We start from the raw sequence: 13,976 nt of genomic DNA on the forward strand, positions 1-13,976 counted from the left end.
GTTCTGAAGAACTATTTGGTATTTTTGACAAACCTCAGATCAGATAGAAGCTACCAAAGCGAGAAAAACCACGTAATCTGAATGCAAATCTCAGAGCCACACTGCATTGTTGCTCGATTGCAAACAGCATGTCATCCTTGCATTGAACCATCTGAGGTCTTTATCTCTCTCGACACACGCACAGCATTCTGGGTGGGCCGAGACCCCGGGCCCGATGACCCCCGAATGTGCCAGCACTTGACTGCGAGGCATGGTCGCTTCAATGAAGGAGAAAGCAAACAAAGAGAGGCCATCAGGCAGAGCAAACAAAGTTTTTTAGTCAGGGCCTGGAAAACCAAACTGTAGGCTGAACAGATTGGAGGCGATGGTCTTGAGAAAACAAAATCTCTTTAGTGTCATTAAGAGTCGTCCACACAGAGCCTCCAAATAGCTTTCCAAAATGGATGCAAGAATCTCACCCGCAATGTTCTTACACTCCTTTCGCAACATCAGATGTTCTGCTGTAAATTGATGTTGTCAGGCCGCAGCATTCGTCATTAGATTGATTGTCAATATGCAGTGTTTGCTGGTTGCGTCATTTCAAAATTTCGTCCACAAATTGGTCCAAAGTGCAATACTGTGACGCCTGCAGTGACACATAGTAAAGAAAAGACGCAAGCCACAGTGTGCACATAACGTTCATTATTAACTCTCAATCACTTCATTGTTTACTATTTTACACGCGCGCATGCGCAGTATGGCTCAACCGTGCCTGACGCACGCCCGACTTGAAGCATACAAAATTGGAAAAGACGATTTTCCACAATACGTGTCCACATCAATAGAAGCGCAAAAGTCCCGTGAAGAAATTTGATTGACAGCTTTAAACCAGGCACTTCCTTTAACTGTTAAAAAAAAAAACTGGAGCACATTCTCCTCTTTTGAAGGCTTAATCGTGAGCTGTTTGCTTTTCGCCGCTCGTCCTACATTCCAATTCCACTCGTGTATATCTTTATGTGCAGTGACATGCTCGTGGCTAAATGGAAAACCATTACTTTTGACAGAGGAGGATTTGCATCCCTTTTTTTTTTTTACATTTTAGCCAACGAGCTGCACCTCATCATTTACAGTAGCAAGACTAAAAAGACACATGCTTATTTGAACACTTTCTTTCCGAGCTCCGACAATATTTTCACAGAGGTGCTCGCCATGCTCTAACACCGTCTAATACCAGCTATACATCTGCAATATTTTCCTTCATAAGGCTAAGTTTTAACAGAAGGTCTCCAGAGACGTGTGGATGTTTCCCAGCTGCATCATAGCGGAATGAGGACAAGGGGGGGGTTGAGACACAGCGTCTGGGCTTGATCTCTCCTCTCCTCCACACATGCAAAAATAAAAACCTGTTGATCCAAGGAGACACACAAGAGCCAAAAAATCACGCTGCTTTCCCGACTCCTGATGATATTTTCATATATTTCCTCCCTCTTAAGCTGTGCTCAGTGTGTCGGGCCTGCAGCCAGACAGGCGGGAGATATCCCCTTACACATTGAGCCCAACCGGGGCCAGCGGCAAGAACCCAGGAGGCGCACGGGCCCACATGGAGGTACTAATAGGCACGATCGTTAGAATAGTACTAAATTTGAGAACATGAAATCAAACCACTATGAATAGAAATATATGAGCCCCCCCACCGCTTAAAAATGACCCATTTTACTTCTGCATTCATCTCAGTAGGAACTGAAACAATGCCTCATCCCTTATTGTGAAGGAATTCGATGGAAACTACCATAAAGTTAATAACACAGTAAGACGAGGTAGAGGGGGGGCATGCTTTTCATTTGTGTAAAAATAAACATGTTGGGGAGTATAGCTGGGGGCATTAAAGTTCCATGGTACTGCGAATATTTCCTGGCACGGTCCCTGCATGTGATGACAGATGATTAAACACATCATTTCTTGTTGTATATCATGGTAGGTTGTGATCTTATCATTTCTGTGGACCTGCTACCTGGCAAGCATCACCTTGCTGTTTTTCACTCATTTGTTTAGATAATCACATAGGATGATAACGGGCTTCGCGGTACAGTTTGTCCATTCGAGCTGCTTTACAGCACCGACGGTTTTCTGCTTGTCAAATAGATAAGAGGCCAGGCCTGCTGCTGCTCTTCCGCCAGCACACAATCAAGATGCCTAGGCTAGATTATTATGCTGTAAACAAAGTAGCGTCGTGTAGTGGACCATCAGGCCTCTTTGGTAGGATCAGACTTATGGATCGATGGACCGGTAAATGGACACAAGGGTTGAAGAATAAAACAAGCAGATGAACACGGGCTACAGTTACGATACAAAAGGTTATGAAAACCGCAGTGGCTGGGAAAACAATTCACTGGTCTGCATCTGGTCATCGTATGGGGGGGCGGTTGCCTGCATGGAAAGATCCGACAACACAGGATACTCCCCAAACGATGCTGGTATGTCGGAAACTTGACTCATTGAAGATAGCCTGGATGTACGCAGTTCTTCGGAAATCAGATCTGTCCTTATTTACGAAAACTGACGTGAGCTTTGATACTGAAACCACGTGACCCATAAATGAACTGAAAACAAAGTGAAACATACACATGGAGTGGAATGTTGTAATGGCAACATGCATTGTGGGAAGAAAGGTGAAAGTACATCATGACTATTGCTAGAAATCAATTCACCGTGCTGCTCCGTCTTGTGAGTGCCTGCCTTGGCCACTAGGGGGCATTAAAATACAGACATATGGATGTACACAGTCACAGCTCCTCACCCAGACAGCAATATTTGTCATTCTTCGCAGTGGATAAAGAATATATGCCTGTCAGTACTGTTATAGTATCTGTCAAATGTGTTTCTCCAAAATAGTCATTGCTTAAAGACTTAAGCGCAGATATTATTTGTTTGCCTGCCATAGAGTTTTGCATAGCATTAAGCTAGCAGACTCTAAGGCAAAGTTATGTGGTTGTTACAAATCCACATGAAGTGATTGTCTTTGATTTATGTTTAGTTTGATGGCTAACGTCATCAGAGAGTGGCAACTTTTGAAGAATTGTTCACTATTTGTGAAGTGAGTTGCTGCATTGGCTCAATAAAAGCTAACAACATAAAAGGATACTGTAAATAGTATCTGGTGTAATCATTGTATTGTCTTTTTGAGTGGATTGGAAAAATGTGACTACTTGTGACAAGCCAATAAACATCAAGACTGTTGCAAATCAAAGCTGCCTTTCCTTCAGGGCGTTAAATGCCCTCAGTAGCAACATGATATTTACGACTCCTTTTTATGATCTAATTGCTCAGGTGTCTTGCGACCTATGGCTGAGTGTGGGAGGTCTTGAGCGTTTCCAATAAAAGGTCTTGCGCTTCAAACAACGTTTGACTTACTTGGATGTGATTATTTACTTTGATTGTGGAAGGCACAAACAAGAATGGAGAATTGTTAGTATTGTAGAAAAACACCATGTGACTTTGTTGTTGCGTTGTTTAAACACCATAAAAAAAAAAAAAGTTTTGCAAAAATGGGGCGAAATGTAGCATGTCATTTTTTGTTCGTTTACGTTAGCAAGCCAAATTCTGCTTATATGACTGGAATGTACCAGTGTTTATTCTAGCAAGGGGAGGAGAGACTGCTCCATTTTGACCCATTGTTTTAGCAATTAACAAATACATTTGGAGGAAGAGTTCACAAAATCTGTGTACATGACTCAAACTGCAAAACAAAATTGCAAAAGTTTTGCTTTAGTTTGTGCTTATTTGTCCATCTCTATGTTAGCATGCTAATTCCTGGTTGGATGATGGGAAAGCTGATAATTTCGGAGAATGTCAGGAGTGACGATTTATCCACCTCATTGTCTGCATACGCGTAGGGGTCACATGAGAACATCCCAGCCGGGCTGTTTGTCGGCTCAGCAGAGAAGACGAGCCCGTGTGAGTGACTCATTCGTCTGCCTGATGTTCCGCTCTAATCTGTGGCTTGGCACTGGATAAATGGGGAATTGTGTGTGTTTACATAGACATGGCGGGGAATCTTGCAGTTTACACACTCTGGAAGTAGCAATGTAATGAGCAACAAATAAAGGCAATAAAATAAGATAGCATGAAATATTCTCTGTAATCATTCAAATCCATGTGTCTCAGATTTTATGTACTTAACCAATAAAAATGGCTGTACAGGATTACTGAGGCGCACACACTGGACCTTTTTTCGAAACCCTGAACGTGCATAAACTGTGTCTAACCTTCCACTGAGGATTTTAATTTGGTAAAGTGTAGTGCAAATACCAGTGGGAGACAAAGAAGAATGTAGCCATGTGTTTTCAGGCCAAAAGTTGTAACTGCATCTGAAAAGCTGTTGGTTAAATGGACAACTACTGACAATTTTGCGCAACAGTGTTTTAACAAACCCAAATTGTCTTTAAAAAGCGAATCATAACTGAGTATTATGTTTGTAAAGGCAAAATATTTTGATTCAACATCCTGGAAGCCTGGTTAACCGTTTACATCTGAGCTAATTTTGATTAGCATGATAGCATTTAGCGAGCAGATGTTTGTTGATTAAACACTTGTTTTACATGTCAGTTTTGCATGGAATAAAAGAATATAAAATAAAATAGTTTTAATTAAGCTAAACAAAGAACGACTCAAAATGATAAAAGTGTTGCCCCATCTCTTTTATTTATGACATTGTTTCAATCACTGGCCATGCTTGGTGTGTTAAATTGAATGAGAACATTCCTGAAGCCGGCTAACAAAAAGGGCACATGCACGAATAAAAGACACATTTTATTTCATCTCAAATGCAATCATGTGCTGGAGGGCTGATGTTCTTTTATTGCTTTGAGATCATCTGCAAGATTGCAAAAGTGGGAACAATTATACTAGTGTGTGTGAGACCAATCAAATAACGCTACATACCAAAGTGAAATTGATCAGAAATGCCTCTACGATACAGTAAGTGTTCTTTGGTGAGTTATTTTGTGTTTTGTATGCCACGCCAGGTGAGAGTGCGAGAGAGAGTGCGAGAGAGAGTGCGAGAGAGAGAGAGAGAGAGAGAGAGCGACAGATGATAAATGGCACCCTTGCAGCCATATCACAAGCTCCATTTAGTCGGCCTCGTGTGTGAAATCTGATGATAAAATGTACTTTGGTTAGAATTGCAACAATTCATGTCAGCTCAACTGAAACAGCCTAGTGATGAAGTATTCAGTTCTGAAGTGCCACTAAATTTGTCTGTTTATTGCTTTGAAGATATGTTTGATTGCAATAACATTCAAGAACAGGGAAGAGAAGTATTTTGATAATGACAGATTTTGTTGTGTGTTTGGATAGTGGATGGATGGAAAATACTTTATACATCAACATGTTTGGGTTTCATTTAGAACGCTTGATATTTCTATTTCACAGTTGTAGAGTTTGAAGTTCCAGATATTTTCATTTACAGCAACTCAAGCGTCTTGTGTTCAATGACACGGAGAAGCTAAAAATTAGCTTAGCACATACACGTTGATTTTTTTATTTTATTTTAAATCCATTGTGGTGTATAAAATAAACATCATAAAAATGCTGTCATTGTCCAAATACTTCGGGACATAACGGTATACTGTTTATTTCTGTACAATTAGAAGTACAGTAATACAAACACATATATTTGAATACCCATGTTATGTTGGTATCTGTTATGGCTTCTGTACTTTGACCTCAGCAATAATGAAACAAGTGTGGGAGGGGTGGGGTGGGGGGGGGGGGGGGACAATATCACATCAACGCACTCATTGCTAATGCTAGGGAATATATTTTTGTTATCGACTGAATGTTTTTATGATGAGTTATCTAATGAATGACCTTGCCACAAATTTGAAGTTAAGATCATTTGTGCCGACTAAAATGTTTTGGGTGATCACATTACCCAGTTCCAAAAATCGGGGGTCCTTGGTAATCAAGCCTAATATGTTTTAGATTATTAAAATGGCACACTCGGTTCCTCGTACTTTTTTTTTATCATGCAATTTTTTTGTATTTGTAAACACAAGTGTTTTTATACAAATTACATATTTATTGTGAATGGAAAAGGCAATTTATTGAATGTGAATGCTGAAATGATGAAACTGGATTGAGAATATGTGTTAATCTGGGATTCTTCTTTTTAAAATCTAAAACATTGGGGAATTGTTGGTAATGCAAATAGTTCCAGAGATGTGTAAAATATTTTGGGACTGTTTGAATTTGTTAAGAAAGGAGGGAATGATATTAAATTTCTCAATGTGGGATTTTAAATTTTTATTTGGGCAATGGGAATAGTTTCACGGATAATCCAGATGAGAAGGGGAGTAATGAAATTTACCGCAAATGAGCTGAAGAATAAATTGGAATGGTTTGAATTGGTCAAAATGTGGAAGAAAGAGGGAATAACATGGCATTTGGGGATTGAATTTGGACAATTTTGGAATTTGACGAATGGGACTTCCCACGATGGCCTTGAACAAACATATTACATTTTAAATGAGGGCAATGGTTTAAATCAGTGGAGAAATGTAGAATGAGTAGAACAATGAAAACAACCAAAATATGAGTTCTTGGCAATTATCAGAATCGTTTTTTCTGTTTATGTGGTTTTAGAAAATCTGTTCTTCGGAGTGTTTGGAGTGCTGTCAACAAACACAAACAAACAGACAGAGCTAGCCAACGTTAACTCCACAAAGAAACAGACAAAGGTCACACGGGGGTGCCTCTCTGTTACACACAGTGCAAAAAAGTCTAAGTCAAAGTTCCAGATTGGATGCTCCCTCTGTGCCTAACTTTAGTTGAGTATGTTGCTGTGTCGTCTCTTTGTTCTCTCCCGCCGCGACGTTTGTTGATGGCCAGAACGCAGAAACGCAACGTCTTCAACCAGACTCGCTCTTCTTAAAGTCTTTGCTGAATTTGAACACAAAAGAGGACCCCTGCCAAGGAAGGACACTCCAAATTAGTGTTAAAAAAAAAAAAAAAGATTTATTCAATATCACCTAAAACTTGCAAGCAGAACTTTCATGCGTGAAAAATCAAGTGGTGGCATAAAAAAAAAAAAATCATTGACACTGTCAGAAAGGCATTAATTAAAAAATATTTACAATTATTTTCAAACTACCTAGTGAGAGGTGTTTCTAAAATCCTCCTAAAAATGGTAATAAAAGTAATCATTTGTATGCCTCCATTTTCTATCGTGCTTGTCCTTATGCATTTATTAGCTCTAATTGAACTTGTTAGCTAGCTCATTATTAGCATAAAACATATTTTATTCTTTATTCTTACCTGATTGCAATTTTGGTGTGATGCTGAGAGTCGGGGCCGGCTGACACCTGATCTCGCACATCCAAGACAGGGAAGTCCATTACGTGTATCCGATTGGAAGTTTTTAATCATTGCATGATATCTATAACATTTTGTATTCTACAATACTGATACTAGTTGAAATGTGTGTTCACCTTGTAGTACATTGTAAATAATTTCCCATCTTATTTACAATATGCTTCTGTGAAATGCCAAAAAAGAATACCGTTCTGACAGTGTCAACCAATAGCGACAATTTTTAATCTTAGTTCTATTTGATTTTCAACTCTTCTACCGTGATTATGTAAATCGGTCACTTTGGCTTATTAGCAGAAATGGTGGAAAAAGTTCAACAAGGAGATTGAGAGGGGGGAAAAAAGGAGCCATGACAATTTCATCACTGCTACAGTTTGGAGTGAATTTCCTTTCAAGCCCTTTTTCTTACTCGTGGCTTCTATTTTTGGGGTAACCTGAATTATGATTGCAATTTAATGTGATGAAAGTGTTTGCATGTTCCCGCAGTACCGAGAGCGGTCGATAGAGGCAGAGACAGTCACACACTCATGACACTAAACACTAGCACACAACCAAGGCGTCACTTCTTACTTACACAGATACCACTGCACTCACTCACTGCAGAGCTTACTTCTTCTTCCCGCCTAATGACATATTTTCAGTTTTTTTCTTCTGCGCCTCATTGAACAAAAGACATACCTTTATGTTAGCAAGTGGCTTTGGATGGGGGCGGTGCGCATGCATGCATGTGTGACCGTGTGCACCTCATACGGACGAGACTTGACTTTAGGAGAGTTGGTGCCGTCGACATGAAATGTTTTGAATGCGTAAAATTGGAACTGTTGACTTAGGGTTTCAAAGTGTGGGAAATTTGCGTTCAAATGTCTCTTGCTTAAAGCTCAGACACCATTTTCATCCAAGCTAGAGGAGATGGTACAATGAGTTTGTGTTTTTAGGAAGACCCCTTAGCTTCCCAACATGGTGCCTGATGTAAAATACATAAAATACAACACTGAACATGAAAAGGGAATGTCAGCAATTGTACTGGCTGAGGTATTTCCGTTTGATATCTTCATTACCAACTCAGCGAAAAGAAAACGATAACTGCCAGGAATGAACTCACACAAGGACCACTTAGTAGCCTAACAAGGTGCCTGATTTAAAGGATGTCAGACTTCCAGGCAAACTTCCATCGTAGGGGGTACAAAGGTTACATACTGCAATATTAATGCTATTCATTAGCTCATCTATGACAATTTGCACTGTTAGCATTAAGCTAAGTGGTGTTTTAAAAATGTGTAATTCTCTCATTTTTTGTTTCATTTGTTTTAAGTTGCCCACACTTTGAAAGCCATTGGAATAGATGTTACCCAATGAAATCACTTTTGTGCAAATGTCCATATTAAAATTTGCCATGAAATTTAGAGGTGTCTGCATCTGGATGATGTTCATGGTTTTGTTCAAAACGGCTCATATTTGAGACACCGACTCAACCACATACACGATAGATAAAATAGGTTTTACCTCTGTCATGGCATCATCAATTTGTTTCAGCTCCTCGTAGTGGTCTCGGGAGTCCCTCAGGGGTTGAACCATGATCTCCTCAATTTGAGGGAAAAGCTGTTTGACAAAATACCAGTTAGCGACTTGTCAAACTATTCACACTGGTGGCAAAGCGCAGGTGAGCCGACCTTCATGACTGTTTCAAACATCGGGATGAGCACAAACTTGATGAAGCCGATTTGAGCGGTGGGCTTGGTGACTTTGTCTCTGTCCATGAAGGGGGCCACCGGGAGGCCCTCCGACTTCTCCCGGTCACTCTGGGAGACGCAGATGTTGATCACATCAGAATCACTTTTGTGTGTTTGGCCTTGTGCAATGACTCCCTATGTACAGTTGAATCTTGAAGACTTTTGAATATTTTTTGAGATTTAAAAAAATAGTCGGGTAAATTCCCACCTGCATGAAGTACTCCTCCAAAAGACAGTCCACCCACGGTTCGGCCACCTCGGTCGGTCGCACTTCATTGGAGATGTCACAGCATTTGATCAATACCATCTTGAGCTGAAAATACAACAAAGGGCATTTTTGTTGTACTAACACCAGTCACCACTAGATGGCAGGCCTCAACCTTCGAGGTCGAAATCTTATGTCCACTGAACGTAAAGGCAAACCATCTAGTTATTTTAGAGTCACTATCAGCCAGATTTTTTTTACAGTCACAATTATATGGAGAGAAGCTTAAATGATGACAAATAAATGATATTTGCATAATTGCACTGTGTTGCAAAAAATGTAGCCCAAAACTGAATGTACATACACATGTTACATGCTCCTCATTGGTAAAGTCAAAGCTGTCCACTTTCTGCTTGAATGAGTCCAGTATCTCGCCATGTCTGGCCATGTCAGTGGCCAGGATGAGGGTGATTATAGCCTGTAGACAAAAAAAGCAAAGTCAGCAGGTCAGCTTGAAAACTGCATAGTTGGCATTGGTGAGCACACCGCTAAGTCCGCTCACCTGTCGAATCTGTTTAAATGCTTCGGGATCCACATTTGCAAAGATGTTGCACTCGGGAAGGGAAAGAATTTGGAAAGCCACCGCGCAGTGATGATTCTCCAGCGGTGAGATGTCATTGTAGCGCACCGCTAGCTCCGTACGAGCGTTGATTTGATAGCTGATAGGTGTGCGACATGGGTGGATGCTATGAAAATGCTAATATTTTTTTTTTTTCAACACGCTGACAATATTGGTGTTGTTTTTTTCTCACGGAAACTCCTTGTGGTGAATAACAGATCTTACGTGTTGTTGTATCCAGGGTGGTCCAGGTCGTGACACACCGCAGCTGTCATTAGAATGCCCATATCAGTGAGAGTCAGCTTCTCCTGCAAAAAAACCAAGTGAGACTTTATATAATCGGGAAAGGCCCAAAGAGATCCTGAAAAAATGGGAAGCCTCACCTGCAGGTTGCAGAGGTGGATCATGCCGTACATCATCTGACTCACGCAGAAGCAATGACGGAAGTTGTGGAAGGGGTTGTTGCGGTAGTTCTCCTGGATGGCCAACTGCAAAAATGAAATTATATTTCATTTTTGATATTTTAAGGCTTTTTCTTTTTCTTCATATTTTTTGTTTACCAGCCAGCGTTTGAGTGTGATTGGGTTCATGTTGAATTCTTTCACTAGACCCAAGTCATGGTACATATACTCCAAACAGCTCAGCATCTGAAACCATAAAGGAATACATACAGATAAAATAATAAATGAATTAAGATGAATTGGATTTGCATATACACCTCGTTGTGCTCCCAGTGCCAGACGTCAAACGTTGGCTTCTTCAGTGCCTCGACAGTCTCCTGAGACAGTGTATACTGTGGAGAACAAAATGTATGAGAAGCAGCGGTAATACTTCTATAATGTCTCCACCAAACACACCTTTGGATAATTGGGAACATCTCGTCTCGGAGTGACCTTCTTCCCGTCGTCGAAATTGTATTTACACGGGCAGTTTATCCTGAAGGAAAAAAGAAAGCATATACAGTATGTTATTTTAAATACACAATTTGGAATTGTCAAAAATCATGTCAAACCTGCCGCCACTCCTCGATGTCATCTCATCCCGAAGCTTCCTCAGATCATTTTTACACTTCTCAATCTCCACCACCTTCAAGCCCTCCACTGAAGAAGGAGCACAGTGTTCATAATGTTGACAAGATTTGGATTTCTTCAAACCCACCACTTACGTTCCACTCTCTTCTCCAGCATGGCAAGCCTATTGGTGACCTCCGTCTTCAGCTCATTGATGCGAAATGCTCTGCGAGGAAACCATATTGCATAAATAAACGGCACAGGGGAAAAACACACACACTTTGTTTTGGCGTGTGACTGAGCTAATCTTCAACAAGATTGCGCAAGCGGCTTTAAAGGCAGCGCTTGTCATTTATTTACATGTGTAAGATACAGCCAGAGAATAATAAACAACAGAAGTGTTACCTGCTGAACTGTTCTGCCACCTGGGACAGCACATTCTGAAACATGTCCTCCTTCTCTGTACATACAATGACGTCACAGTCGTCACCTTGCAGGTTTCGCTGTTGGTGTTGACGCACAATGTTGCTTACTTACCCCCGAGTTGACCAGTAGTCAGGGGGACAACTTTATACAATGAGCTGGACACAAAGCAGATAGTTATAAGTAGCAATTTGCATTTAATCTCCATAGAAGGTGTGTTATAGCTAAGCAGACAAATCCAAAATAAAATACATGCAAGGGGATGCATGGACTTTTTATGTCATCACTTTAAAGTGTGCCAATATCATATTGTGCATACTTGGGTGAGTTGGTCGGCATGGTGGGATCTATCGAGACCAAGGCGCCTTCTGCATCCACAATCATGATTGCAGTGTTCCTTCAGGAAGCACATGGCAAGTACAATTATCAATGATTAGAATATTGTCCAATCACTCATGCATTATTATTATTAGTCACGCACTGCCCCCTTGTGGTATGGAGTTTAAAGTGCAAGTGAACTATATACGTATATATAAAATAATAATCTAACAGGAAATTAACTTCCAAATTGTTAGCGTAAATTAGTCACGTGATGGACTACATAGCTTGTCATAGCACTCAGAGTATTTGTAGAAAACTCATTCACTGAAAATTTAGTCAGAAAAAAAAAGATTACTACACTGAAATCATAATTGTCACTGGAAAAGAAATGCAAATGAACAAAGCAGGTGGTACCAACCTGGGGATGTTAGAAGAGGTACACAAAAGCTCCCTAATGTCACATGGACTGCAGTGCCGACTAAACACCGCCTAGGAAGAACACACACTTAATTATATTTTTGCCTGACATTTAATGCAAACCAAAAATAACAAAGAGCGAACTTAAACAAATACATTGCGCTTTGTTTGATGTTATTTTGAGGCCTCGGTGTTGCTGTGCAGGGGGAAGCGGTGATCATATATCGCTCTGCAGCTCAAAGCATAACAATATCACGAATATTAATAAAAATGGCCATGCATGTAGAAGAAAGACGACAAGTGATGATGATCTTGCAGTGACCTTGAAAAGGAGCAGGTGTAGCAGACAAATTGAATCGTGGGTTCGGGCCCTTGAGCAGACATGTGTCATCAGCAGCTCTCTACTTGAAACACTCAGCGGACCGGCAAGTGTTGCATTTAAACTCTTTGCCTATGTGCGCTTGCAATGATGCATAATGATGTCTAAATGCAGACAGCCATTTTTAGTTTCTGGTGGAGCAGTGCTTGTAAGATGGCGGCGTGGTTATAATAACAAAATGATGGCATTTTTTATCGGCATTGCAAAGAATTATGTGAGCAAGAATTTTTATGTGGCTACGTTTCCGAATCGAATCACAGTCGTCAGAATTTATGGCCGCGAGTTGTTTGAATTATCTCTGTCAGAAACACCTGGAAGGCAAAGTGCGCTCTGTGGCAGGTTAATTTTAGATCTGACTCGGGCGGGGTGAGTCAACTGGGAATACTTGGAAGAAGGTGCTTTAAATTGAATTAGCATCATTCGTTTGATAAGGCGCCTTTGTTTTGCGACATGAAAGCATATTCAACTTCATTATTTTTAATTGTTGTTTTACAATAATGCACATTTTGCAGTATTTTGACAGTTCTTGAACTTTTGACACTAAATTCCACCCCGAAAAAAACAAATACCAGCATTATGACCAACATTAAAATACAGTAACATAGTTGGCACAATTGTTTATCAAAAACAAGGCAGTGGTTTGATTCCTCAAAAGTGTATTTGATATTATTGTAAGCTACTCAAAAACTAAACATTTGGAACATGAATACTCTACTTAAATATCAGGAAAAACTTCACGTTGAATCGAATGCTGATACATTTAACGTTTACATAAAAGTTAAAGACTGAGTCAACTTTAAAAGAAAAACATGTACTACACACGATAAGAATTAATTTGTAATTAATTGCAGACAACTCGAAAGAGTCGACTCATACCACACAAAAACTGGCAATTTAAAAATTTTTTTTTTTTGCATACTCACTTTTTGTACTTTCCCATCCACATCCAGATAAATGGCTTTGGGGGCATAGGAGGAGGAGCTGGAGCCCATGTTTGACCTCCCTCTCCTCTTACACGCCCGTAGCGATGCTGACCCGGACTGGCACTGATGGGCACAGTTGAGAAGGCGACCACGGGAACGTGTCCTATCACACAAACAAAATAGGAAAAAAGAAAGACATGAATAAAAAATGAGCAAGAGATACCAAGTCAGCATATTTAATTACGAATACAAGTTGATGAAATCACAAACAGGTCAAATTAGCGAAAGGTGCCAACAATACTCACAACACAAGATGTGCGGCTTCCCCAGAGGAGAGCGACGGTAACGTCCCCGGGGTGACGACGTTGCAGTCGGCTCACTTTCGCCTGAGTGTTCAAAAACCGGAGCCGGCGGAGGCGAGGCGATGAGCTGAGCGATGGAGATGCGATGTGAGGGAGCCAGAGGGCTTTGGTGTACCATCAATATAACCGGCTCTCCTGGCTGGTTGCCAGGGGACCGTTACTATGGTGAGAAATAAGACAACCCCCTGTGACCCTACGCTGTGGTCAGAGGCCTCTTGTACATGCTGAGGGGAATGATAC

The 13,976-nt window shown here is 40.6% G+C and overlaps 1 protein-coding gene across 6 annotated transcripts; it reads right to left on the reverse strand.

Annotated features, from left to right (window-relative positions):
• Positions 1-6,261: 6,261 nt before the first annotated feature.
• pde9al (phosphodiesterase 9A like) lies at positions 6,262-13,834 on the reverse strand. Of its 6 annotated transcripts, none has more exons than XM_037268035.1 (20): positions 13,680-13,834; positions 13,375-13,537; positions 12,074-12,144; positions 11,654-11,731; positions 11,449-11,492; positions 11,317-11,371; positions 11,067-11,137; positions 10,914-11,001; positions 10,759-10,837; positions 10,620-10,694; positions 10,462-10,548; positions 10,285-10,389; positions 10,127-10,209; positions 9,845-10,001; positions 9,647-9,760; positions 9,286-9,390; positions 9,018-9,146; positions 8,851-8,946; positions 7,294-7,340; positions 6,262-6,944 (listed from the first exon to the last, which is right to left on the reverse strand). In XM_037268035.1, exons 2-20 carry the CDS (start codon positions 13,441-13,443, stop codon positions 6,803-6,805), a joined length of 1,695 nt encoding a protein of 564 aa, XP_037123930.1. In that variant the 5' UTR covers positions 13,444-13,537; positions 13,680-13,834; the 3' UTR covers positions 6,262-6,802. The 6 variants fall into 6 exon arrangements, with proteins under 6 accessions (XP_037123930.1, XP_037123929.1, XP_037123931.1 ...); XM_037268034.1 differs by having other exon boundaries at positions 9,018-9,212; XM_037268038.1 differs by lacking the exon at positions 7,294-7,340 and adding an exon at positions 7,922-7,998 and having other exon boundaries at positions 6,816-6,944; positions 9,018-9,212.
• Positions 13,835-13,976: the final 142 nt, after the last annotated feature.

Source organism: Syngnathus acus, chromosome 13 (genome assembly GCF_901709675.1).
Source record: "Syngnathus acus chromosome 13, fSynAcu1.2, whole genome shotgun sequence".
NCBI classification, from domain to species: domain Eukaryota; kingdom Metazoa; phylum Chordata; class Actinopteri; order Syngnathiformes; family Syngnathidae; genus Syngnathus; species Syngnathus acus.